Below are 26,541 nucleotides of genomic sequence, written 5' to 3'. Positions count from 1 at the left end.
AAAAAATTGTCATTGTCAGACAACCTAACAAATTTAAATGCTGCTGCTTTGTTTTCAGTCATTTCTTTTTCATCTTTATGTGTTACAGTATTATTACTATTATTAAATAACATAAACCCTTGTTTCTCTGCAGGTCTGATTCCTTCCGAAACTTTGTTGACTCTTGCCTACAGAAGATTCCCCAGGACCGGCCTACCTCGGATGTGCTGCTGAATGTGAGAACTCATCTTATTATTATAACTATCTCACCAAAACGAACACTCGTAAACCTCCTCTGGAGTGTTGTTGTGCTCATCCATCATTTCCACCCTTCCTTCTGTAGCATCGGTTCTTGTGCCGTGAGCGTCCGCTGACGGTGATCATGGATCTGATCGCACGAACCAAGGATGCAGTGCGAGAGCTAGACAACCTGCAATACCGCAAGATGAAGAAGATTCTCTTCCAAGAGACGCAGCAGAACGGCCCCGTGTCTGAGGGAGGGGAGGATGAGGAGGTGAGGAGCAGGGACAGGGGGAGATGGAGATGAAGTCCTATGTATTGGCAAAGGGGGAAAGGGAGGAAGGGCATACTTTATGCTTATATTTCTGTCTGTGGTGAATGAATATATGAAAACAATACACCACATCAAAAAAGACATTATGCATGCAAACAAAAATGAAAACCTGAAGACCTGTCTCCTTAAAAATATCTATATGGAGCTAAATCCAGTATGTTTGTTTGTGTCAGGAGGTGGAACAGTACCTGTTGCGAACAGGCACAGTTAACAGCATGGAGAGCTCCCAGTCAGTGCCCAGCATGTCCATCTCAGCCAGTTCTCAGAGCAGCTCAGTCAACAGTCTGGCAGATGCCTCTGATGACAGCAGCAGTGAGATGGCCATGATGCAGGAGGGCGAGCACACCGTCACCTCCAACAGCTCCATCATCCACCGACCCACGGTAAAGACCAAGAGGTTCACTTTGCACTAAATATGCAGAACTGGACCTGATCTGTGAAATAAAAATCCAACCATTCATCATGTTCCTCATTATCTAAAGAATTATGTTAAGTTTGGTACCTGTAAATTTTCAGTTGACAAATTCAACATTTTTAACAGATTTGGGGGTGTAGATATGAACTGAGAAATTTGGTTTTGTTTTGTTTTTATGTGTGTGAAAAAAAAAGTGTCTTACCCTTCTTCCTTATTTACTCACCCTCCTCCTTAGGGTCAGGATAACATCTATGATGACCCCTACCAGCCAGAGATGGACCAACCCCAGGCTCCCTCAGCTGGACGTCGTCGAGCCTACTACCGCAACCGTGACCACTTTGCTACCATCCGAACTGCTTCTTTGGTAAGTTCAGAGAGCATATAAAGATCTGACTTTTGCACAACGACATGTAAGATTTAGTCCCTTCACACTTCACACACATAGAACATAGATGCAAATATATAGTGCTATAGTGTTTCTTGCTAAATACACTTTTGCCAAGCACACAGCTGTTACAGAGGAGGAAAATTGAATTCAGCCAGCCCAGTCTCCACAATCTCACACCTGAATGAGCAGGGAAGAACTCATAATGTGCAGTTAATTACTGCAGTAATAGGCATGGACAGATAGTGGCACTTATATGTTGGTGTAAGACAGCTTTGTGTTCAGTAGTTTACGCATTCTGATTATTAATGTAATATCTCAAAATCTCTTAATGCTTTGTCTTTGCCCTCCAAAAATGTCAGCTTCATTTTCAGTAAAGTCAGGTTTGTACAGATATCTTCTCTAGGTTAGACTGAGAGCTGCAAATGTCATATGGGACTTTGAGCTGCATTTCTTTTTCCAGTTTAAAGGGCTCTTCCCTCCTTTGTTCTGCAACTGCTGCATGACAGTTTCTCTTAGAATAGATACATTTTTGTCTTATATTCTCATTATCTGATAGTATAACAAAGGTTTTTCAGTGGAAACTTTATTTAATACTAGAGATGAAATGCTTATTTGAATAACAGATGTATTGGTGGACAAAACTCTTAACAGCCATTTTGATAATGGATTAATTGTTTTCATTTTCTTGTGCCAAATTCTTTTGTGAGAATGTGCTGTTTTTCTCTAATATTTATATTCGGCACATATGGAGATGTAAAATTGGGCTTTAGGAAATTGTGATTTGCTTTTATATGTATTTTATTAGTTTACAAAAATTGCTAACAAAACAAACATTTTCTTGCATACAGTTTTCTCTACTGCTATCAGGTCATTTCAGTTTTTTCCCAGGTTCTTAAGACCTGAAATTAATTTATTTGGTAAGGCAGAACATGGTTCTTTGTGGAAAAAATTGGCAGTTAGGGATTTTATCTGGAATTTTGCTGAAGAGGGTTTCATTATCTTCATCCTGAGCTTCACAAACAAAATTCCATTTGATGAAGAAACCTTCCTGAAGTCAGCCTTTATGGTCTGACATGATTCTGTTATACTTGAGTTTGGGCTTTGTTGTGGTGGCTGCAGAGGTCTCAAAGAGTACGCAAATTAAACTGTGCTCGTGGCTCACTGAGTATGTTTTGTGATTTGGGTGACCCGACCCATGTCAAACAGGTCCACTTCACACTGCAGATGTAGCCAGATGCCTTTATGCCACATTTTGTGCACTCTAGTGTATATGACAGCAGTTGTAACAAGTTTTACATCAGTTTGCCAGGCCTCTGCTGGCCAGCTGAAATGAACGCCCACCTTCAAACATCAGTATTGACCTGTTCACCTCTTCCCCTCATCCAGGTAACCCGTCAGATTCAGGAACATGAGCAGGGCTCGGCACTGCGAGAGCAGATGTCTGGCTACAAACGATGAGGCGGCAGCACCAGAAGCAGCTGATGGGGCTAGAGAACAAGCTGAAGGCGGAGATGGATGAACATCAGCTGAAGCTGGACAAAGAGCTGGAGAACCAGAGGAACAGCTTCTCCACTGAAGCCGACAAGCTGGCAAAGAAGCACCAGGCCATCCTAGAGAAAGAGGTGACATCAGGACTTCATGTATCAGTAGACTCAGTGTGATCACACCTTTATCCTGTTGACCTGAAATTTGATCATTTCATAATTGCTGCTATGTCTGAATTAGCACTGCTGTTTCTTTAAGCCAACCTCTTACCCTCAGCCTCTGTTTGTGTTGTCTTGCAGACAAAAGCAGCTCTGACAGAAGAGAAGAAGTTCCAGCAGCACATACTGGGCCAGCAGAAGAAAGAATTGACCAGTTTACTGAGTCACAGAAACGGCAGTACCTCAGCGAAAGGATCAGTTGAAAGAGGTAAGAGCTAACGCATATTAAAACTAATGTTGACAATGGGTGATATTCCTCAAACCAGAGAACATGCGTATAGCACTTACACCCCATGTCCTCTAAATGTAGTTGTTGCTCCTCCAGCGGTCCAAGTGTTCACTGGAAATATTTAAGACTCGATGTTGTTTGGAGTTGTTTAGCCATCCTTTTGTGTTTTAGTGTTAAAAACATGATTGCAGCTCATTTAGATTAGTGCTGCGATTTTATAAAAATGTGCGATTGCGATTTGAGTGGACGATATCGCGATTTGTGATTGCGATTACAATATAATACATAAATGGTATCATGAGTCTTCTTGCTTGATTCAGTGTTTCCCCTACATTATATCAGGGGGGCACTGACCTGACCTGACCTGACCTGAATAGTTATTGTTATGGACAGTGTAAATGACCATCAACAGACTGAGCACAGTCAAGTACGCTGGGGTCATTACGCGTTGCCGATGAAACGTTCACTTGTGGCGTTTGAGCAGCTTTATAAAACTCTTGAACATGTAATGGCTCCTGAATTAGCAAGTTGACTTTACATAGACGGCATATATTTTCAATTTCTCCTGACATTGTGTTGTTTGGTTTGTTCACCGCTCCGCGACATGCGCGTGAAGGCCCGAACATACTCGGGCGGAACATACGCGGAACGGATTCCGCGGAGGTCTGCGCGGACTCAAAGCGGACGTCTGCAAGCCCTGTGCGGACTCCGCTCCGCGCACCAGTGACTGCTCGGCATGTATTTTTCACATCGCGGGGATTTTTCACGGACATTTTTACAGGAAACTACAACGCGGAAGTGTGCTCGACTATGAAAGCCCGAATGACTGCGGACATTCCTCGCAGAGTCCGCTCCGCTTATCGTACGCCCGAGTATGCTTGTGTCGAGCGGGCGGAGGCGTTGATTACCCCCCCCGCTCTCTCACTAAGCAGCCTCCCTCTGTCTACTCACACACACGCTGTCACGTTCACAGGCACACATGTTAACATTTATTTACATTAAATTGCAAATCGCAGCCTTTTATGCGGTTATGTAATCGCACAGCCTGACATCGTGATTGCAATTGCGATTAGATTAATCATGCAGCACTAATTTAGACGCAGTAAACAGATACTTGACGATGGTTGCACACTGATCTTTATTTTGCATTTATATTTCCTGAGTAGTTTGGATTAGCAAAAGGAAAAAATATAACATTCCCTTCCCTGCTTAAAATAAAGGTTTAGTTTCATGCTTTTGTATAGTTTGTACTGTTTTAGTCTTATTTAAATATCTGTTAATACATTTTCTGTGTGTGTAGTGTGGAGGGGCTACAACTACATTTCATTGTGACAGTGTTGTACAATGAAATTAAGCCTTGAAATGAAATCTTTCATAACATATAAAGCTGCATTTACATACATTAACTTCAAATTCAGCCATGAAGGAGACACTTGGCTCACACATCTCTTAGTTTTAGGGGAAATAATCGATTCTTAGATGAATCACAACGCGGACGTGGACCATCGAGCATCGATTCACAAATGTCAGTTATCAGTTATCTCAGTGTTAACTTAATAACGTGATGTTGATGGAACAAGAGAGGGGGCAGTGCGGCACCCGGACAGTTTCAGTGCAGAACACGCGAGAGTTAACTTGTAATTTATCTTCACAAAGGGCATTGGTTGCAGGCTTGTTTTAATTTAATATCTAAATAATTACATCGCATTATCATGGCCACATACTTTGGCACATAGAAACTAGAAAAGAATTTACCTCTTTTGAACATTGCTCTTGCCAAGTAAATCTTCATGGCAGGACAGTCAGCATTAGTTGATGTCCACATTGATCTACTTTTGTTCACTTTGGGCCCCCTCTTACTCTTTGACTTTTAACAGGAGCTGAATGAGAACCAGTCGACTCCGAAGCGGGAGAAGCAGGAGTGGTTGATCCGTCAGAAGGAGTGTCTGCAGCAGATGCAGGCGGAGGAGGAGGCTAGCCTGCTCCGGAGGCAGAGGCAGTACTACGAGCTGCAGTGTCGCCAGTATAAGAGGAAGATGCTGCTGGCTCGCCACAACCTGGAGCAGGACCTGCTTAGAGAGGTACGATGGTTAAAATCCCCCCAAAGCTATGCATAAAAAATGAGAAATAAATTGGAGATGCACAGATTGAGTGGTGCGCTTGTCCTTTGTCAAACACTAAGTACTTCCACTTCAATAAACCCGTTGCCTTTGACTGTCTCTGTGGTTGTTAACCTTATGTCTCTTGCATTTCTGCTCTCCCTCTGTCTCATCTTCCATCAGGACCTGAACAAGAAGCAGACCCAGAAGGATCTGGAGTGCGCCATGCTGCTGCGGCACCACGAGTCCACCCAGGAGCTGGAGTTCAGGCAGCTGGGCTCAGTGCAACGGACCCGGGCTGACCTGATCCGGACACAACACCAGACTGAGCTCACGAACCAGATGGAGTACAACAAGCGTCGGGAGCAAGAACTTCGTCAGAAACACGCCATGGAGGTCCGGCAGCAGCCCAAGAGCCTCAAGGTATGTAGGAGACTTGTGAGGGGGGTTCATGTCTCAGATTACTGAGGTGGTGGAAGAAGATCCTTTACTTAAGTAACAGTAGAAATACCATGGTCTTAAGATACTAAATATATAGGGGTGTTACGTTTGTTACACAGATTTGCTGTCTAATAATCGGATGTCTCGAATTTGTTGTGGTTTTCACACTACATGACTGAGTGGTGACAGGGGGTCACACACTACAAGATTCTTCACCAGGAGGAATGAGTATGTCATGTGGTGCGTGGGTTGTTCCACAACCTGTGCGCAGGTCAAAAAGGGACAAAGTCGTTATTAATAACTTTCGGTAACATTGCGAGCAATAGTCCACCTTTCACCTTCTCCCTCCCACTCTCAGTCTATTCTGAGAGGAATCTGTGGTGCACTGATAACCTTCTTGGCTCATGTCTTAAAACAGTTTACACACAGCGCTTGAGCACCAATTTGCCTCTGATCTGGGAGCTTGTCAGGGAGCTTAAAAAAAACTCAACAAGAAGAAAAGAGGACTAAAGACATATCCTGTGAAATAGGCATTGCATTGACAAATTTTCATAGACTTTTGCGGCACCGCGTCATGCAAATTTTTCACTCAAAATGAAGCATTTAAACTCTCATCTTTTAATGAAAAAAAATCAAAATATACTATAAAGAATAAAAATGAAAGCACAGTATAGTTTAGTAAAAGTTATATGCAGAATGACTCCTTTCATAGTGTTATGTTGTACTAGAATATTTAGGCCCGTTTCCACTGAAGAAGTTCCTGGTACTATTTGGGGAACAGGAACTACTACAGGAACGTCCTCTCGCTCGGCCCTCTCAACCGCCGTATCTCCACTGAGAGAGCAGAGTAGGAGGAAGGTTCCTGTAAAGTTACCGGGCTCTGGATGTGATGTAATCGTTGCGCGACCATTTTTGACCGAGGCGACGTAGTGGCGTAGGGACACCGTTAGCTGTTAGCAGATAGTGGTGTCTGTAATAACTCAGTAAACTCACAAGGTGGCCCGTGAAAAAAATATTTTTCCAGCGGATGTCTTAGTTACAACATGATTGAGCTAACTGGAGTAGTTTCGTGTCGTTTCCGACAACGGGAGGCTTTTAACAGATGATGTCCTGATGTTAGCTTTACTGCTGCTGTTAGCTGTCCCTGTCAGCTGCTAGACATCGTGATTTCCCAAAAGTGAATAAATACCACACATAGCAACACAAAACTGCTTTGCTAGCTCAATCATGTTGTAACTAAGATATCCGCCAGAAAAAAATGTGTTTTCACGGACCGGTTATTGAGTTTGTTTACATGGTGGTGGAAGCTATGAACAAGCTAACCCTCGTCTGCTGAGTTTTAAAAAATGCCGGCTATTTTGTTGCTTTCTGCTGACGTCACATTCCGCCTTGAGTATATCCAATCAGCACCAAGTAACCCCCAAACCCCAGCCAGGAGGTAGGGTAGGTAGGGACTTGTTTAGCCCCTGTAAAAGTTCCGGAACTCTGTCCTTCGGGGGTGGTTGCTGCGGTGGAGACATGCACCAACGGCCCCGGCCCCGTAAATTTACCCCGAAGTTCCTGCGGTGGAAACGGGTCTATTTATTACTTATCTTTATCACTAGGTCTTGCATGTTAAAATATTTTAATGTTGCAGTTTCAACGTGGAGTCAATTTTAGATACTTTGTTCACTAGGGTTGATTAGTACTGAGAGGTAGAGGTATATTTCAAAGAATGGAAATGCTCAAGTAAAGCACGTCCAAATAAAGTAAAATATATCAAATATCATCTGATTGTTATCAAAACCATGTTTCAGTCCAAAGAGCTGCAGATCAAGCGTCAGTTCCAGGAGACGTGTAAGATCCAGACTCGTCAGTACAAAGCCCTGAGGAACCACCTGCTAGAGAGCACTCCCAAATCCGACCACAAGGCCGTCCTCAAACGCATCAAAGAGGAGCAAACACGTAAGCTGGCCATCCTGGCCGAGCAGTACGACCACTCCATCAACGACATGCTGTCCACACAGGCTGTGAGTAAGGCAAGGAAACCCCCGCGCACCTTGTACACCTGAAACTGCATCTGCACCTCAACACACCACACGTCATCCATCAGTGCATCAGCATCACCTCAATGTGTTCATCACAGTTTGAAAATAAAAGCAAAAGTACAAGCAGTGTTGTGGAAATTTCGTGTGAGCAGCACAAATCAGCAGGTCGACAAAGAAGATTTCTACAAACAATAAATACCAACTATTATTTTTTAATGGCACAGCCTGACAAAATGATTTAATTATCATTTAATTATCTCTGTCCTACTTTGTAATGTGACTGCTGCACAGCAATTTGCTTAATAAAGTTACATCTTATCTTCTAATTATCTCCCAGCAAAACTGAAGTTATACAATGAAAATACTTTAGCTGAAACACTTTTTTGAATTTATCTACAGAAAATAAACAAGAATTTTTATAGTTGATTTTCTGTTTTAAAGGAGCTATATGTAAGAAATCTAAAGCAAATAGTCATAAAATCATCCTAATATGTCACAGAGACTAAGGAATAATGTTCATACAACATACTGATCTCACGGACAACAATAGTACAGCCAGAATATTTGCATTTTAAAAAAAAATTTACGGTCCGCAAATCATGTTTATGTTTTGAATTTGTGTTTTGGCCTGTTGCGTCACCCACCGCCGTCTACCAGTCACACAATCAGTAAAGTCTCAGCATCAGTTACAGTTACGACTGAGCTACAGCAGCACGGCAAGCTGCATTAGCAGTGTCCCGGTACATAGCATTAGCAGCCGTATCCCGGCAACAGCGTAAGCAGCAGAGAAGCCGGACTTGCTTGAACGGTCCACTGGAAAACCGCAGATCAAGGATGCGGTGACACGGCCCTGCCACGGCAGCCGCCCATGGGCAAACAAATCAGTCTCCAGCGTGCCACTGTCCAGCAACCTCGAATTTGTAGGGGAGGGGGGGAGGACACGACTCGCGGCAGTATTTTGAATTTGAGTGCAGTAACCGTTTTAGCCACATTCTTACATACAGTGCCTTTAAATCATTCATCAAGTAAAATTTCCACCAATTGTCATGTTCCAGCGTCTTACATGTGAACATCAGGCTGAACAGATTTAGTTTTAGCCCAGTGTTTCACTGTTATTTCTTTTATTTATAGTGGCAAAACATATTAATTAACATTTCTTTAAATGTAACAGTGAGCGAACAGTTCCTCAGTAAAATACTTAATTAATAAGATAAATAATCTTGCTGTTGAGGAAGGGAAGAAGAGATTGCTGCAAACACATCTGATAAAAAAAAAACCAACAACACTATTTTCCTCCTGTTTTAACAACAGCTGTCACATCATCACCTCAGTGCTCTGAGCAGATTGAGCTCTTCTGATACTGATGCTCATTCCTGTTTGTTCGCACAGCTGCGCCTAGATGAGACCCAGGAGGCAGAGTACCAGGTGTTGAGGATGCAACTGCAGCAGGAGCTGGAGCTACTCAACGCCTACCAGAGCAAGATCAAGATCCACACAGACACTCAGCACGAGCGGGAGGTGAAGGACCTGGAGCAGAGGGTGTCCATCCGCCGGGCGCTACTGGAGCAAAGGGTATGAACACAATGTTACACTGTCTTCTTAAACACAGACAACACTATCCAAGCTTTTCAGTGTTTTATAATGCTCTACTGCTGGCCTGACACAACTACGTTGCCAACTAGAAAAGATGAGAGTAAGTTAATGTGTGCAGTTAGACCATATCCACACTTCAGCCCTGTTTCCATTACAGAAGCTTTTAATGACCTGTAACCTGAACTTTTAAGAACCAGGTTTTGCCTCGTGTTTCCACTGTGTGGTATCTGAAGGTTGAAGGTGAAAAGTGCGCAATAATCAACTAATGATTCCAGCTGTGATTGCCATGCTTGTTTGTTGTTGTGGTGACTCACAAATCGCTAACAGTCTCAACATCTGTTGTCAGATCGAGGAGGAGATGCTCTCCCTGCAGAATGAACGTTCGGAGCGAATCCGGACTTTGCTCGAGCGTCAGGCTCATGAGATCGAGGCCTTTGACTCAGAGAGCATGCGTCTCGGATTCAGCAACATGGCACTGAGCGGCATCCCGGCCGAGGCCTTCAACCAGGGCTACCCGACCCCCAGTCCCTCCTCGGGCTCCAGTGGGTGGCCCTCCCGTCCCGTCCCCCGCTCAGGGAGCCACTGGAGCCACAGCGTGCAGAACTCGGTGTCGACTCCATCCTGGCGCAGTCAGAACCACAGCGGGGGAAGCTTCAGCCGCGCAGAGTCCATCACCTCTTCCCATGGCCTCGGCAGGGACAGTGAGCTGCACAAGAGCAGCAGGGGCCACTCCTCTTCCTCCTCCTCCTCCTCCTCCCACTCCTCCCACCATCATCACCAGCAGCACTACCTCCCTCAGCATTACCAGCACCATCAGAGCACGCCACAGCTCTACCGGGACAGCCACGACAGCAGGGAGCGCGAGCGGGCCAGGGAGTGGGTGGGAGGAGGGGGTCACTACCCCCATCACTCCCAGGTCCACCACCACCACCTCTCCACCCACGCTTCCTCTCAGTCCTTGGCTCTCCTGCCTCCCCCACCACCACCTCCTCCTCCCATCTCTCCTCCTCTCCTCCCTCCTCAGCCTCTTCATCGTCATCGTCACAGGGAGGCTACGGGGGCGGGGGCCTGAGCATCAGGGGCCCCAGTTTGATGGCCCTCAGAAACAGCCCCCAGCCTCTGAGGAGGACGGCCTCTGGAGGGCCGGGGGGTGGCGGGGGGAGCGACGGAGGGCTCAGCCGGAGCACATCGGTCACTTCTCACATTTCTAACGGCTCTCACCTCTCTTACTCATGAAACCGCCCGATTTCTCCTCTCTGATCTGATCTGAGATCTGTCATTTTTCTTCTGTAAAGAAACCAACAGAAGTAGAACAAAACCTATCAGAGAGAGAGAGAACAAATTTTAAGAGGCTTCATAGAGCCGGAGCAAAGTAAATCAGTCATAAAACAACAACAAAAAAAAAACCAAATAACCCCACTTTTAAGTGTAAATTTTAGTATCTCCTTTCTCACAGTGTGTATAAATGTTCATGATACACAAGAAAAGAAAGAGAGGAAGCCCTTTTTTTTGAGTCACTACAGAGAAATATACGAGTATTAAGACCCAGAGCATCACTGTTAACCTCTTCCACACATTAAAGAGTTGCACAGGAACAGTGATGAGACTAAACAACGACATGTCCACATGTGAAAAATGAGCCATGTGCTGCAAAATGAGCAAGTCGAACTGTAAAATCTGACAAAAAACAAAATGACTTGAGTCCATTTGTTCATTTTGTGGCACATTGAATCTGTTGCACAGTAATGACAGTTTAACTGCAGGAGACTAGTGTCGCCTGTTGGACCAGTTTGAGATTCAGGTTTGAGACCTTCAGAGTCTGACAGCAGGTTTAAAGTTGAGCTGGTGAGCGGGTTTAAATTCTGGTTTTCAGCGACAGTTGTGGAGCTTCCACTCGGCTAGCGGTGCTTTAAAAACCACTGTAACTATGTAAATAACGGTAAATTGTAAACCCAGTTTTTTGATTTGTAAGTGTTTCATATGTTCAGCGGGGCGGGGGTCAACTAAGGGAAGATTTCTTGAAAACACATTTCTTTGATTTATAGTGATAAATAAGATTCTGTATATGACAATTAAAGAAACACTGCCATCTCTTTGTTGGGCTGACCCAAGACAACTCTACCACTGCCCTTTAAGTCTTCTTAAAGAAACAGTCTGACATTTTTGAAGCAAGCTTGTTTGCTGTATCAATTAGGAGTCAGAGGACGAGATAATTAGATGTTAATCAGTTTAATCTCTGGGTGTTCAGTACAGACATTTAGCTTTAGCAGGAGGGAACTGTTAACCTCCCAACAACCTTAACTCTCACATGTAGTCACAGTTAGATCCAGGAGGAAAGAATGAGATAGCACAGCTTTGAACATTGCATTTCAGAAGTCGGATCCTTTTAAGAAAAGTTGTTCACACTTTGCCAGCTCTGAATAAAACACAGGTTTTGGTGGGCAATAAATTCCTCTAATAAAAGTACATGTCATTTCATATTCTGATATTGATATGTCACCTGTCTACATTGTGACAAGTTCATTTATAAAGCACATTTAAGACACTAAGGCAACTGAGAGTGCTTTACATAAGGCATAAAAAACATCAATACAATATACAAATACACAGAAAACAGAAAATAAAACAATATACATCAGAAAGAAAGCAGGGGTGTCTAACAAATTTAATGCCTAACATCGATATAAAAGTCAGCCTTTTTTGTTTCAAGGACCCTTATGTAGATCCACATTAGATCACAGACGTCCATGTGATAAGATTTTACTTTTTTTAGATTTTAGCAATTTTAAACTGAAAACATTTTGCTTGTTTGATTTGATTAAGACCAGAATTCTGTAGTTGAACTACAATTGAGGAGAAAACCATTGAGGAAGTGAAACCCGTGATTGGCATAGTCACTCTTGCAGTGTTTCAAATTTGAACCTTTTTTGTATTTTTGGGCATTTTTATGTCCTTTATCAGAAAGACAACAGGAGAGAGATGACAGAAACCGAGCCCCACTAGAATCCATGGTACACTGGATGTTATTAAACACTTTAATCATATAAATGGAAGTATTTTAAATGGTATTGCATACAATTGGAATTATGGATGCCTTTTCCCCCAGGAGATCTGGTCACACCCTGTAGTTTATTGGTTATGTAACTATAAATATGCTAAAAAAGCATACTCTGTGAGCTTAGATATGATTTATGTATGTATTTGTGTATATATTGAGTTTCCCTGATGTTTAAACAAAAGGTTCAACTTAGATTAGTTGACTGGAGTAAAAGTAAGACAGCACTCAGACAACAGTAAAAATTCAGCACAATTGAATCTTTAAGGGTAAACACTGTAAAAACAGCTTATGTTATGAGAGCCATTTGAAATTGATGATCACATTTTTCAAAAACTAAATTGCATTTTAATTACAGTGTGCACACAACGTGACAACTTGGAGACTAGTGAGGGTAGCAACGTTTAACACTTACAGAAACACACCTTTGCGTACACGTAGTTCTGACCGAACATATTCAGAGTTGTTAAAGGAATAGACACTGTGGCATAAACAATATATTAAAAGATATCTGATGGTAAATTGCTTCATGTGGACCCATGGTTCATATTGCCCACCAGGGATTTACTTGCTCACCAAGAATATGCAACGTTAAAACCAGATCATATTTTATTTTCCTTGTGCTTCCACATGTCTGTACTGAACTCGCAGAGAAGACAGAAACCAGTGATCTCTCTCTATCTCTTATAACTCGAGCAAAATGTCCCAAAAAGTCAGATTGCTCCTTTAAAGGGACGCTGCCAGAGTATTTTTGAGTGAGCCGAGTGCTAAATCTGTGTGCGATCTTTGCTGAAAGAGTGTGTGCGCGTGTGCGTGTGCTGACGGCTTACCTACACCTCCACCTGTCGTTCTCCTCTTCACAGTCTGGTCTGCATCTGTAGATAAGATGTACATGTTACATTACAAATTAGTACAATTCAGTGCATGGAACTTGTGTACAGACAGCATTTGTATGGATAACATGCACACTACCTATTTATATAAATGCATATAAATGTAAGATACCTGTAAATGTAGCAGGTATACTGAAGATTGTTCACTGTCCAAACACTTTGACTTGCATTGTACTTACCAGTGTACATAAAGCACTAACTGAGACTGTGTTAGAGTAATAATAATGATTCTTGATGTTGTACTAGATGCAGACAAATAGACGCTATCATTATTATTACCTCTACTGCAGCTGTAATATTTATGTTGTATGCTAATTTTTAAAAATGTAATTGCCAATTTTGACCACTAGGTGGGGGAATAAGCGCAATGTTACTGTGATAGAGCTATAAAAAGAAAAAAAAATATTAATGTTTCTTAGGAGGACAAAAGGACTACCTTTCCCAGCATTCCTGTGGAGGTCTCAGGGTGGGAGTCTACAGTTCTGGGGAGGGCTACTTTTGACTTTTGACTTTTTATTTTGAGCCAGTATTACCAGGTGGAGCGTTCAATGGTGGAGCTGAATAATAGTAATAATTTCTTTCATGACGTTTGGTGCCATGTTTTTATTTTTATTTTATATTTTGCACCCTGAAGTCTTTGTGCAAAGGACTTTTCCCCAAAAAACACTGTAACCTGCAAAAAACAGACCCCAGAAGTGTTCAATGTTAGATCATTCAAACAGAGGATATAAATAGCAATATGGATTAAAGAAATACATATATGAACATACATTTGATCCTTTTGACAATAACAGTGTTTTTGGATATCATATTTATTTCACTATAGACATTTTGAGCTATTTCAATTCTGTTTTTCTCAGTGACATGTTATATTTCATGCCACTTTATTCCAAAATTTCTTTTTCTTATTTACACTCACTGTGGTGAGTTCCAAAAAGGCATTTTGAAATAATATTTTCTTGCATTTGGTCTAAAACTCTTATAGAAATAAGCGATAGAATAACATTTACCAAAATTCAGTTGAGTTTTAATAATTTCTTAACTAATTTCATATATTTCTCTTAGTTTACACAGGTTATTGATATGATTATATATATATCCCAAACTGATTTATTGATTTGACATTGAACACTTTGTGGGGCTTTTATAGCAGACCGTTTCCAGATAAACAGCTCATCATTTGATTTTGCACAGTGTGAATGGGTAGAAACATCATCTGGTCACTTCCTGCAGCGTCGGCGTCCCGACGGGTGGAAAATAAATCAGCTGATTTCCTGCCAACGCGTCACATGGCCCTCCATCACTGCTGCAGGAGGCTGACCTCAGTGATACTGGGTTGGATCTGATGCTGTCTGTAGTTGTCACGTCTACCTCATTTGCACTGATAGTAAAAGAATGTTTGGGTGTATTTAAAATAATGCATATTTCTGGTATGCAGACTTTGGATTTTGCTTCAGTATTTTTAGTTTATTTCCCGTCTTTGTGCAAATGTTTGACAGGAGATGCAGATTGAGATCAGGAGGGGACAGAAAACGCATCAGAGTGGAAGCTGGAATTTTATTTTATTTTTTTTTTTATGTCATCTTTACAGGACATGCTGGACTTTAATCCCATGTGGAGACACTAGAGACATTCAGGTGGTGAAAACAAGTCACCCAACATGTTGTATTGATCTGTGCTGATGGAGATGATTGGCAGGAACCTGCTGGCCGCAGGCCGATCAACTTCTCCATCAAAAACCTCTAGAAAATGTTTGTGAGATTTCATTTTGCCAACTTTTTTTAAAATGCATTATTTTGTAAAGACTTTTAGTGCTGATCATTCCGAGGTTGTGTTATTTCTTATTTTTTGCCAATCAAAGCTGCACTCAGTACCTCCAGCCGAGAGAAAAGTAGAAGTAGATTTATCCAGTTTGTATTGTTGGAGTCACCTACAGCTGTGAGTTCAACACATCAGTTTACTGACATCAGGATTTCTGTGTTTTCATATCCTAAAAATTAAAGGAACATTTTGGGAAATTTTCATGTTTGCTGTCAGATGAGAAGATGTTTCAGTCTAAAGCAGCAACTAATGATTATTTTAATTATCCATTAATATGCTGATTATTTTCTCAATAATTTGATAATATATTTGGTTAATGGAAGGTCTGAAAAAAGTGAAAAATGCCTGTTAATTCTTTAGTTCTTAGCAACTCTGCAACACATGAAAATATTCTTTTTTCAACTGAAAGGATTAGTCAATTAATGGATTAAGTAGCCGACAGAAAATGAGTTGGTGACTGTTCACATTTTTAATTGACTTAATTGACTGACTGTGTGGCTTATAAAATGGTCTTCAGATGTCTTGTTATTTCTGACCAACAGTCCAGTCACATTTAGTTTACCGTCAGATAAACCGGAGAAAAACTACAAATTATTTTACAAGAAGCTGGAAATTTACTTAACCTTTTGTTATTATTATAAATTGATCATCGATTAAACTGTCAGTTGAAGTCAGCTGTTTATCAGTTCATTATTTCAGCTCTAATTTAGTTGCCATTGTTGTTTTGTCAGATGAAGTCATTTGGTGTTGCAGCTAGGAGCGTAAACTGTACCTAGTGGTGCGTTCAAGGGCAGAAGATGTGAACAAAAAGATGTGAATTTACCTCTTTTAAAATGTAGTGAAAATGCTGCTTGTTTCAGTCTGTCTATGACTCAACAGCAAACAAGCAGATTTCCCAAAATGCCATGCTGTTATTCCTTTAATTAGTAGTTCCTTGTTTTAATGTGGGTCCATATGTTTCCTAGTGCAGTTTTACATGTTTCTGTGGGACAAACCCACCTTGTTCACTGTTTCTGCCTCAGCCTCTAAAGGAAAGAAACAACTTCTCTTTCCCCCAAACACGCCCCGACTGTTGTGGCCAGCAGGTTAATACACTGACGAGAAAGAGATGATGATGATGATGATGATGATGATGATGATGATGATAATGAGAGTCTGTGTAGAGCAGGATGGATGTGTGATGGATGGAGTTAAAACAGTTTTTACAGCAGGAGGCCGAGTTTAAAATGTTCAGGTTCAAAATGTTTGGAGGAGAGTTGAGAAATAAGTTGTACAGAAACATAACAAAATAATTTTGGAGAAATAAATGAACAAAAACAGACAATGTGTTCGTTGTCATTGTTTTCATGTTGTGTTTTGAGTGGTTCAGGTGTTAACTGGTGCTTAAAAAGTGAGAAGACATGTCTGTCTGAATCTAAGTGTTTACAGGAGAACTCTTAACCTTATTTTGAGTGCTTGTTCAGGTCTCAACATTTTCAAGGACACCAAACATGTCAGTATGAATTTATTTTCCCCAACAGAGGACAACACACATTATTTTCCACTTGAAACACTGCATGATATGAATTTATCCTGAGATGTTTACATCATATGTACATTTTTCCTAAATTGGTGATTACTAAATTCATATGGAGCCCGAAATCTGATCAATTTTAGTAAAAGGTTAAAAACATAACAAATATACTATATTTCAATGATAGATAGATAGATACAAAGATACAAAGATTGATATATATGGTTTGTTGAATTTAAGTGTACAAAACGTCTATAAAGACCTCTTTTTCATATGTCATAAATGAATAAGTAAATACTATGAGGTGTTTTTTATTTTTTTATCATGAACTAGTTTTCGCCTTTTTTTCTTGTCTTGGAGGAAACACACTCCCGCTGAACTTCTGGCAGACGTAATTAAAGGGGAGGCGCGCGGTGCATGCTGTGGCCTGCCATAGTGGCCTGCATGACATGACGTCACGACCCAACCAACCGGATTCGCGCTGAGACCGGAATGTTGGACATTTTCTTTTAAAACAAAAGCACAACTTGAGGTAGGCTATTTCTCTCAGCTATGTCTGAAAATAAATGTGGAGAATTATTACTAAAATCTTTAACAAAAGTAAAAGTAGCCTACTAATACAGCACTGTAAAAATACTCTGTTAGAAGTCCTGCATTGGATATGCTATTTAAGTCAAATATGTAAGTATAATCAGGTAAATGTAGGCTACCTAAAGTATTAAAAATGTTCCCTGTGACTGTTATAGCATTATTATTACATCGTTAGATAATTATCATGCATTAATGTAAAAGCAGCATTTTACTGGTTGAGGTAAAGCTCATTTTGAACCATTAACTACTGATAATTATCTTGTTGGGTTAATTTGCTGATTATTTTTCTGTTAATCAATTGATTGTTTGGTTTTTAAGATTTGTGACATCACAGAAATACCCAGAGGCTTGAGGGGCACCTTCACAACGTTTGTTTGTCCAATCAACAGTCCAAACCTCAAGATTATTAATAATACATTACAAGAATTAAAATTACTAAAAGGAAAAGCAGCGAATCTTCACATATGTGAAGCTGAAACCATAAAATGTTAGACATAAAAAATGACTTCAACCATTAAAATAATTTCTATTTTATTTTCAGTTGTTCGACTAATTGGTAATATTTGTGTTGTGTATTATATGAACATTTTCATTTGTAAAGTAAATAAAGCTGCCAGATAAAAATCTTGCAATAAAAGTACTATATTTACCTCTGAGATGAGTTTGAAGTAGAAGTGACATGAAATGAAAAGATTTTCTGTACAATGATGAGTTAAAGTACTTAGTTACATTCCACCACTGAAAGTACAGTAGACAATAGCTGTGAGACCTGATGTTTTAAACAGTTTTATATTGACACTGAGTTTAACTGTATGCTTAGAATAAATTAACTGCTGGGCTCTTATTTGATTTTCAATGAACGTTTATATTCAGAAGCTCATTATTCATGCTTAAAAAATGACTTATATATTAGCTGACAATCAAAACAGGTCCACCTCATCAACTAATGATTAACTGACTGACTTTCCAACTCTAAAATAACATAACTCTTTCTTTATCCTCAGAGGGGAAATTCAGGTGTTATTTGCAGCACAAAGACAGAAATAAGTACAGATTAATAGAGAAAGTAAAAAATAAAATAAAATAAGAGGTATACAACTAGTATAAGAGTAAAAGTAAAAATAGGAACTGTAGCTACAAGAGCAATGAAAGACAAATTGATGAGGTGAGGCGGCAAGTTTCAAGTTAAAGTGTAAACTGCGCAAACTACAATCATATATATCTTATTCTGATTAAGTAATGATACATAGTGTTGCCTGTAATAATATACCAAAACAGAAATATAATAGAGTAGCTATAGGATGAGGTAAGACAACATAACATAACACAATATAGTATGATATAGTGCTGTATTGTATATTATGAAGTGTAAGATATAGTGTAAGGTGTACGTTAATAGTAGTAAAAGTAATATGATAATATGATTTAGCAATATATTCTAATATAACATGATATAGGCCTCGTATGGTTAGTTACTGTACAGTATAATATGTAGGCTTATACTATATATTATGTATATTAAGAAAAATACATTGTGAGGGGGGTTATAAACAATAATCATCACAGCGTCGTTTTGTTTTTATTATACCTCACATATTTTAATTTGAGGTTTGAGGTCGAAAATCTCCAGCGCCATTTTAAGACTTTTATTTAGAAAATTAACCGGAAGTTGTGATATGGTCTGATACATATATACGTATATATGTATAGTCTATGGTCTGACACTTGACGTTTAGCATCGCTGAGGAAGTCACCGCTCAACATACATTCAACTGTCGCTCTTTGAATGAGTTTCTCTGTAAAATACGAGTTAAAACACGAAGCTAACCGAAACAAAAAGACGACAGCAAACCACCCGAACATCGAAGATGACGCAGGAAAATATTTTTGTCTTCGTTCCCAATTTAATTGGTGAGTTTCTATCGTGTTTTCCATCATGTAGCTGAGAGTTAGTCAACATACAGGATGGATGCTGCTGTGAGACGAGTCGCACCGAAATCTATTCAAAAAAGTGCCGATACAACATAATGTTATCTATCTACTGTTATATCTGGATTATTATATCTGGATTATTTAATGTTCTAACGTTATCTTTTCTCCCCCAGTTTTTGCCATGTGTATTGTGAAATTCAAAGCACTTACAGCTCCTCTAACGTTAATTATGCTGCATTCTATTGGTAGCCGGAACCGGGATTGATACGGTTTCCGGTCCGGAAAGGTACAAAAGAACACCCGTTCTACCTGGAGGTCTCGTCATCCAACTCGGGCAAGGTCCAGGTAGACCGAGTCGGTCTGTTAGTCGGTCAGGCGAGGGCTGTTAGCTGGGATGTCGTCTCTATGAGAACACATTGGCGTTAGTCTGCGATATGGTGAGTAAAACTTAAACTTTTTGAATACTTACTCTCACCAGAGGGCCTGATATGCCTACCTGAACTGTTAAAAGAGAAAGAAAAAGAAAGAAAAAGGCAACGACTGAGCAAAGGCAGACGTGTTTCCTCCGCGCCACCGGCTGCAGCTGATTGAACGGCTGATTGAACACGAGGCCAGACCAAACTTTTACCTGCATCGGACTTCTGCACTGCACCTGTTGGTCAGAGCATTGAACACTTTGAGAGACATGAAAAAAAATCTTCTTCATGAGAATATGCATTCATATGCAAGGAAAGTAATGGAGGACCAGCTGGAAGTTATGGATAAGCTACTGGATTCAGAGGGGCTACCTTCAGAGCCCTCTCCCGAAACGCCAAAAAAGAGACCATCTAAGAAATTAAAGACGCTGATTAGTGAGGAGGACGAGGGGGATGAGCAGGACGAGCAACCTGTGCTCAGCTCGCGCTTGCTGTCAGTCATGGAACGAGTTGAGAGGATGCAAGAAGAATCCCTCAGACGGCTCCGGTCTCTAGAAATAACTGTTAAAGACAACACAGACACTTTGAAAAACGTTACAGATTCCCTCAAGTTTCTGGGGAAACAGGTGGAGGATGTCACAAAAAAAGCTGACAATCTCCAGACCAGAGTTGAGTTTCTGGAGAAAGAAAATACAGTGCTCCGCGAAAAATGTAACGACCTGGACGCTTACAAGAGGAGATGGAACCTCCGGGTCGCAGGGATCCCTGAGCACACCGGAGAAAACGTTAAGAAGATCGTCATCGACCTCTTCAGCCAGATCTCCCCGGACATCGGTGATCAGCTGCCTCTCTCCGTGGACATCGCGCACAGGCTGGGCCCCCGCTCCGGAGAGACTCGCTCCAGCCGCCGGATCATCGTCCAGTTCTTGTCACGGTCCCACAGGGACAAGATATGGAAGGACGCCAGAACGTCTGGCCTACTCAAAGAAAGGAACATAAAAATAATGGAGGACCTGACGCAAGAAGTTAAAGATGCGAGGAACAAGCTGTGGCCGCTGGTGGAGCAGGCGAGAAAGGAGGGAAGGAGAGCAGGCTTCAGAGGTGCTTCGGCACTTATTGAAGGTAAAAGAGTGACAGTGAAGGACATGTAAGTGTTATCAGACTGTTTCTACACAGTATCGCTGGATGGTGATGAATTACAGACCTACATGATGTGTTAAAGTGGACAGTTTAACTTACAGACTTTGATGAACTGTAATATTATTCCTTTTACACTAACACCTGTGAACGGGTAATGTTGCATATAGGCCTGCTACAATAGAGCGGTGGTGCAGGTAAAAAATTTATTTATTCCCCTTTTTTTTTTTTTTTTTTTTTTTTTTTTTTTCTCCTCTGTTGTTTTGTTTTGCAAGGCTTTAACCGCTGAGTTGATGGGCGACTTCTTCAGTTTTTTAGAGAGATCATAAATGAGTGCTAATATTTGATCTGATGTATTTTTCAATGTTAGCCCAATTTAATTATTATTACTATTTGTTTTTTTTTTTTTCCTCTCACCTTCTTACTATCTTGGTCCTTTAACTAGGTTAAATTTAAATATAGCCTCCCTTATAGGGGCAATTAAGGTAACGCCTTTCTGTGTTTTCGGTAGTTTTGGTAGTCAAGCCAATATACATTTTGGGAAATTAAATTTAATAAGCCCCCTAAGATCTAGACTCATCTGTCGCAGACACAACAGCAGCTCATATCCTAAGAGAGGATTTTTGAGTGCTTTTCTTTTTATTTACTTAATATTGTTCTATTCATTGTTATTAATGTCTTTATCCATTGTTACGTTCAATGCCAGGGGGTTAAGAAACAATACTAAGCGCAAGGCGCTATTTCTTTTTGCCAAGAAGCACAAAACTGATTTTTGTTTTATCCAAGAGTCACATTCAGTCCCTGATGACCGAAAATTTTGGAGATCTCAATGGGGTAATGAGTTGTGGCAGGCTCATGAATCTGAACATTCTGCTGGTGTTGCCAACTTAAAGCATACGTTTTCAGGGTCTGTGTTATTGACTACTTGTGATCCCTTAGGCCACTTTATTCTCCAAGTGGTAGACATTGAAAAATTCATAATGGTAACAGTTAACATATATGGCTATAATTCACACAATGAGAATGATTTGCTACTGGATACATTAGAAAACCATATTCAGAATGCTTCAGATAAATTTCCTATCTCAGGTATTGTAGTAGGGGGAGACTTTAACATGATACTTGATCATAACTTGGACTGCTGGCCTCAACGTAACTCTACTGCAGTGAATGAAAACCTGAAAGTCTTCATGCAAAGATTTAATTTAATTGATGTGTGGAGGTACCATCATCATAACACCAGTAACTTTACATGGAGTAATAGAAATGCCTCCAGGAAATCGCGACTAGACTTTTGGTTAGTTTCAAATAATTTAAACATTGATAAAATCTCAGTTAACATTATTACAACACCACTAACTGATCATAATGCTGTCTCCATATTTATACCTTTGCACTCTGCCTCCACAAAGATATTTAGGAACGTTTACTGGAAGTTGAATTGTTCTCTTTGAAACATGAGACTGTTAAGTTAGGCATAAAGAGAATATACCATCATCAATGCAAGATCTTGGTGAAAAATTAATGCAACACTGGATGGAAATAAATCTTGTGACACTGCAGAAACTTATCGAAACAATGCCACAGTGAATGCGTGCCGTAATCAAAGCTAAAGGCGGTCCAACGAAATATTAGAGTGCATGACCTTTTTTTTTGGTGGTGACTTTCTTTTTTGGCCAGGCAGTGTATGTTCTAGTGTTTCATCTGTTGTGTTACAAAAGGTACAGGGGTCAACTTCAAATTTAAATCTTTTTTTTTAAGAAATTCTTCAACAGGGTATACTTTATTGAGTATCTTAAAATGAGTTTCTTTAATCTTTGGGGAAATAGGCCATTTAATATATTTAGAGTGTGCTTTTTCCATCATAGACGCAGTTACCTTATCAGTCACTTGTTCTTTAAATCCTCTCTTGTAATCATAAAATACTATCGATTTCAAAGCAGCGCTAATCAATTTGTTGTTACATTTGTTATCATTTAAGTTACGATCATTAATCATCACTTTTGGTAGTACGACTTTAACATTAGAATACATTAGGGTATTCCGGATTAGTTGAATCAGTGGTAAGGGGATTGCTTTACAAATCCTATTATACTCTCTCTGAGAACAATTTATTTCATATTTTTCTAACCAAGTCCTGTAGTCCAAAAAACCTCCATCAGAATCCATTACATCCTTTACGAACAAAATGCCTTTCTCATACCAATCTCTTCTGAATATCGATTTCCTGTTTACTGTGATCACTCTGTTATTCCATAGAATAGATTCATGAGGGGGAAAAAATATGAGTAAATATCATTTTCCAGTATTGAAGGATCTGCTTGTGGAAATTAGATAGCTTAATAGGAACCTTATACACCTCAAAATCACATTTTAAAAGGAATTCAAGCCCTCCTATTTTTTTAAACAAGGATCTCGGAATATGAAACCACATGGACTCTGGCTGAGACAAATATGTTTTCAGCCATTTAATCTTGAGAGTTCCAACCATTGAATCAAATACTAAAGCTTTAATACCCCCATTCTCATATTCTTTCACTAACTGTGATCTTTTAATATAATGGGTTTTATTTTTCCATAAAAACTGAAAAATAATAGAATTTGCTTTCTTAATATTATTTGAAGAGACATACAGGGAGTGACATGGATAAATTAATTTTGAGATACCTTCTGCTTTTGATAAAATTACTCTACCAAAGATTGTAAGATCTCTGGTTAGCCAGTGACTTAGAGATCTCTTCATATCTGTTAAGCGATTAGCTATATTCACGTCTTCTCTTCTGAAAACATTTTTAGATATCATTATTCCAAGATATTTTACTTCAGATGCAACTTTAATTGAAGCAATACTGGGATCTGTACATGTATGAATGGGAAGTAATTCACATTTCTTGATAATTAAGGATAGCCCTGACGCTTTGGAAAAAATAGAAATATTATTAATTCAGAATTCATTTATGTCTTTTTTATATCTTTGCATAAATAGATTGGAGGGATAGATTCGGTGGATGAGTTTGAAGGATACTTCTTTGGTTTTATTTGTGATGAAATATTTACAAGGGAGGGACCATATGTTTTTCCAAATCAGGTTTGTGAATATATTGTTCCAGTATGATACAGCATTGGGGCTACTGATGATTTCTTTTTGGAATAGTGCACGTACAGTACGGTTATTGTTCTTTTTCACTGAGAAGCAGATTCGACCGACTTCTGTCTGCACAGGCTCCAGAGGTAATGGGTCAGTTTCAGGTAATGTGACATTCTTAAACAACATAATTACACCAGAGGGTATTGTATCAAATACTATTGCGTATTCTTTCGGAAGAATAGGAAATGTGTATTTATTTAATAATTTTGAGTATGATAACAATGTGCGGTTTGGTCTGTGTTTGTACAGTATGTCCCTGTTGTTCCAAATATAATATCTATGGGGGGTAAAGTTATGTTTATAAACCAGAGACCAGGAAAGAAGTATCTGTTTATGAAAGTTGGCTAGTTTTGTGGGGAGTTTTTCAATATTGTAGGAGCAGAGTAACAAAAAATTAAGGCCACCAACTTTGGAAAATATGTAGTTGGGAATGAAGTTCCAGATTGATGTTGGGTTTCTAATGAATTGTCTGATCCAGTTGATTTTGAATGTATTATTCAGGGTGGAAAAATCAAGAAAGTTAAATCCTCCATTTTCATGGGAATTCATTAAAGTTGATTTCTTTATATAATGAATTTTGTTTTTCCACACAAAGTTATATAGAATTTTGTCAATTGCTGCAGTGGTCTGTTTATTTACATCCAAAGGTATTGCTGTATAGGTGAGCCGAGATAAGCCCTCTGCTTTAGATAAAAGAATTCTGCCCTGAAGGACAGATCTCTGGAGCCAAGAGTTGAATTTTTCTGTGTTTTTTCTATGATGTGGTTAAAGTTCATAGGGCACCTGTTGCTTGTGTTTTTGTTGATGGTGATTCCCAAATAGGTGACAGACTCTTTTACAGGTATGTTGGAGATGGATGTACTATTACAGGTTTTGAGTGGGAGCAGTTCACACTTACTAAGATTCAGGTGAAGTTCGGATGCTCTGGAAAAAACTGAAATTCGGTTAACAGCAACTGAAATTTGTGAGGCATTTTTTAGAAATAAGGAAGTGTCATCTGCCAGTTGGCTGATGACGATTTCCCTGTCTGCTATAGATATCCCTTTGATGGGGCTCTGCTTAATAAAGTCAGAGAGCAATTGGGCACATATCAGAAATAAATATGGTGACATAAGACAACCCTGCCTGATTCCACAACCTAAATCAAAACGTGGAGAAGTACCTGTGTTTTTTAATTTTAATTGAACAATTCGCTTTCTTATACATGGTTTCTATTGCTGAACAAAAGTATTTACCAAGGCCAAATTTCTGTAGTGCCTGGAACATGAATTTGTGTTCAATGGTATCAAACGCTTTGCAACAGTCCAAAAATAAAATAAAGCTGTCATCAGGGCAGTATTCAGCATAACCCCGCTCTCTCAGTGGAGACATGGATCTTGGATGGGTCTCGCTTCGCCTCCACAGTGCATTCACTTCTATTGAGGAAGGAGCTGTATGCACAAGTAAAATAGAATAACTCACAGAATTTTCAACTGATTTTCACGCGGTTTGGTTTGTTACAAACGGCACACATGTAGTTATGATACAGGATGCTTTCGTACATTAAAAATGCGGGATTTCATGCTTTAATACTTTCTGCAGATAGCAACAGCATGTTATTTAGGTCACAACACAGTTATTTTATTCAGTTCTTCATACAGATCCTTCCTCAATAGAAGTGAATGCACTGTGGAGGCGAAGCGAGACCCATCCAAGATGGCAGCCGGCGAGGACGCGCTCAGGCACTCGATGCGGCGTCTATGTATATATGTCTATGGTTGAGAGGGCCGAGCGAGAGGATGTTCCTGTAGTAGTTCCTGCCCCCCAAATAGTACCAGGAACTTCTTCAGTGGAAACGGGCCTATTGTCTGACAATGAGAAATCCCACTTTGATTAAACTCAAGTTCAAAAACTGTGATTAGGTGTCACATGTAGACTTCGACTTATTTTCAGAGGCTCACAAACTAAATAATAATTCTAAGTCTTTATAAAAGTATAGAAGCATTTAATGTAACTGCTAAAGATATACTGATTAATAAACATACTCAATGTAATTAAAGGTAGGATCTGGAGGATTTTCAAACAAAACAAAATATAGACATATACAAATGAAATCCTGCTTAATCTTCACCTATGGGCTTCTACTCATGTGTGGTGGTGACTCTGTTTGCAGAGCTCCTGCCCTTTAACTGTATTTTGATGTTTTTGTGAGCTTGGACCGCTTCTGGGCGGAGATTTCCCCAGCCAATGAGAGAGCGCAGGTGCCGTGCCCGAGCGTGCACCAGCGCGAGCCTTGCCTGAACCTCTTCTGTGAAGCCTTCTTCTGTACCTCCAGGCTCCGTACAGCCGGGAGAGTTGAGCCTGATAGGAGGGGCTAAATTTGAATGTGTGTTTACAAACAGCAGCTGGAAATTCCTCCAGACCCTACCTTTAATGTCTGATTGACTTTATGTATGCACATCTCAAGACAAAAGAGATACCAGTGTGTAAATACTCAGCTGCAAGTAAAAGCCCTTTATTCAAAAAATGACTTGAGTAAAAGTACAGGAGTATTAGCATGAAATTAAACTTAAAGTATTTTATAATTTCATTTTAGTATTGATGCATT

At 39.9% G+C, this 26,541-nt stretch overlaps 2 protein-coding genes across 2 annotated transcripts in view; both read left to right on the top strand.

The window, feature by feature from the left end:
* Positions 1 to 11,744, top strand: part of taok2a (TAO kinase 2a) — a 32,159-nt gene extending 20,415 nt beyond the window's left edge. The window contains 15 exon segments of the mRNA XM_049561537.1: positions 134 to 215; positions 323 to 493; positions 727 to 936; positions 1,204 to 1,332; positions 2,743 to 2,806; positions 2,809 to 2,978; positions 3,141 to 3,216; positions 3,219 to 3,239; positions 3,242 to 3,267; positions 5,166 to 5,369; positions 5,571 to 5,810; positions 7,625 to 7,837; positions 9,245 to 9,427; positions 9,795 to 10,451; positions 10,454 to 11,744. Coding sequence (XP_049417494.1) covers positions 134 to 215; positions 323 to 493; positions 727 to 936; positions 1,204 to 1,332; positions 2,743 to 2,806; positions 2,809 to 2,978; positions 3,141 to 3,216; positions 3,219 to 3,239; positions 3,242 to 3,267; positions 5,166 to 5,369; positions 5,571 to 5,810; positions 7,625 to 7,837; positions 9,245 to 9,427; positions 9,795 to 10,451; positions 10,454 to 10,684 — 2,677 coding nt within the window. The 3' untranslated portion in view covers positions 10,685 to 11,744.
* Positions 11,745 to 19,014: 7,270 nt separating this feature from the next.
* The window catches only part of LOC125879639 (CDP-diacylglycerol--inositol 3-phosphatidyltransferase-like), a 15,424-nt gene continuing 7,897 nt past the window's right edge, over positions 19,015 to 26,541 (top strand). Inside the window, 1 exon segment of the mRNA XM_049561608.1 lies at positions 19,015 to 19,232. Coding sequence (XP_049417565.1) covers positions 19,190 to 19,232 — 43 coding nt within the window. The 5' untranslated portion in view covers positions 19,015 to 19,189.

Source organism: Epinephelus fuscoguttatus, linkage group LG19 (assembly GCF_011397635.1).
Source record: "Epinephelus fuscoguttatus linkage group LG19, E.fuscoguttatus.final_Chr_v1".
Taxonomy (NCBI): domain Eukaryota; kingdom Metazoa; phylum Chordata; class Actinopteri; order Perciformes; family Serranidae; genus Epinephelus; species Epinephelus fuscoguttatus.
Note: the sequence above shows the minus strand (reverse complement) of the source record. Positions and strands in the feature narration are given on the sequence as shown.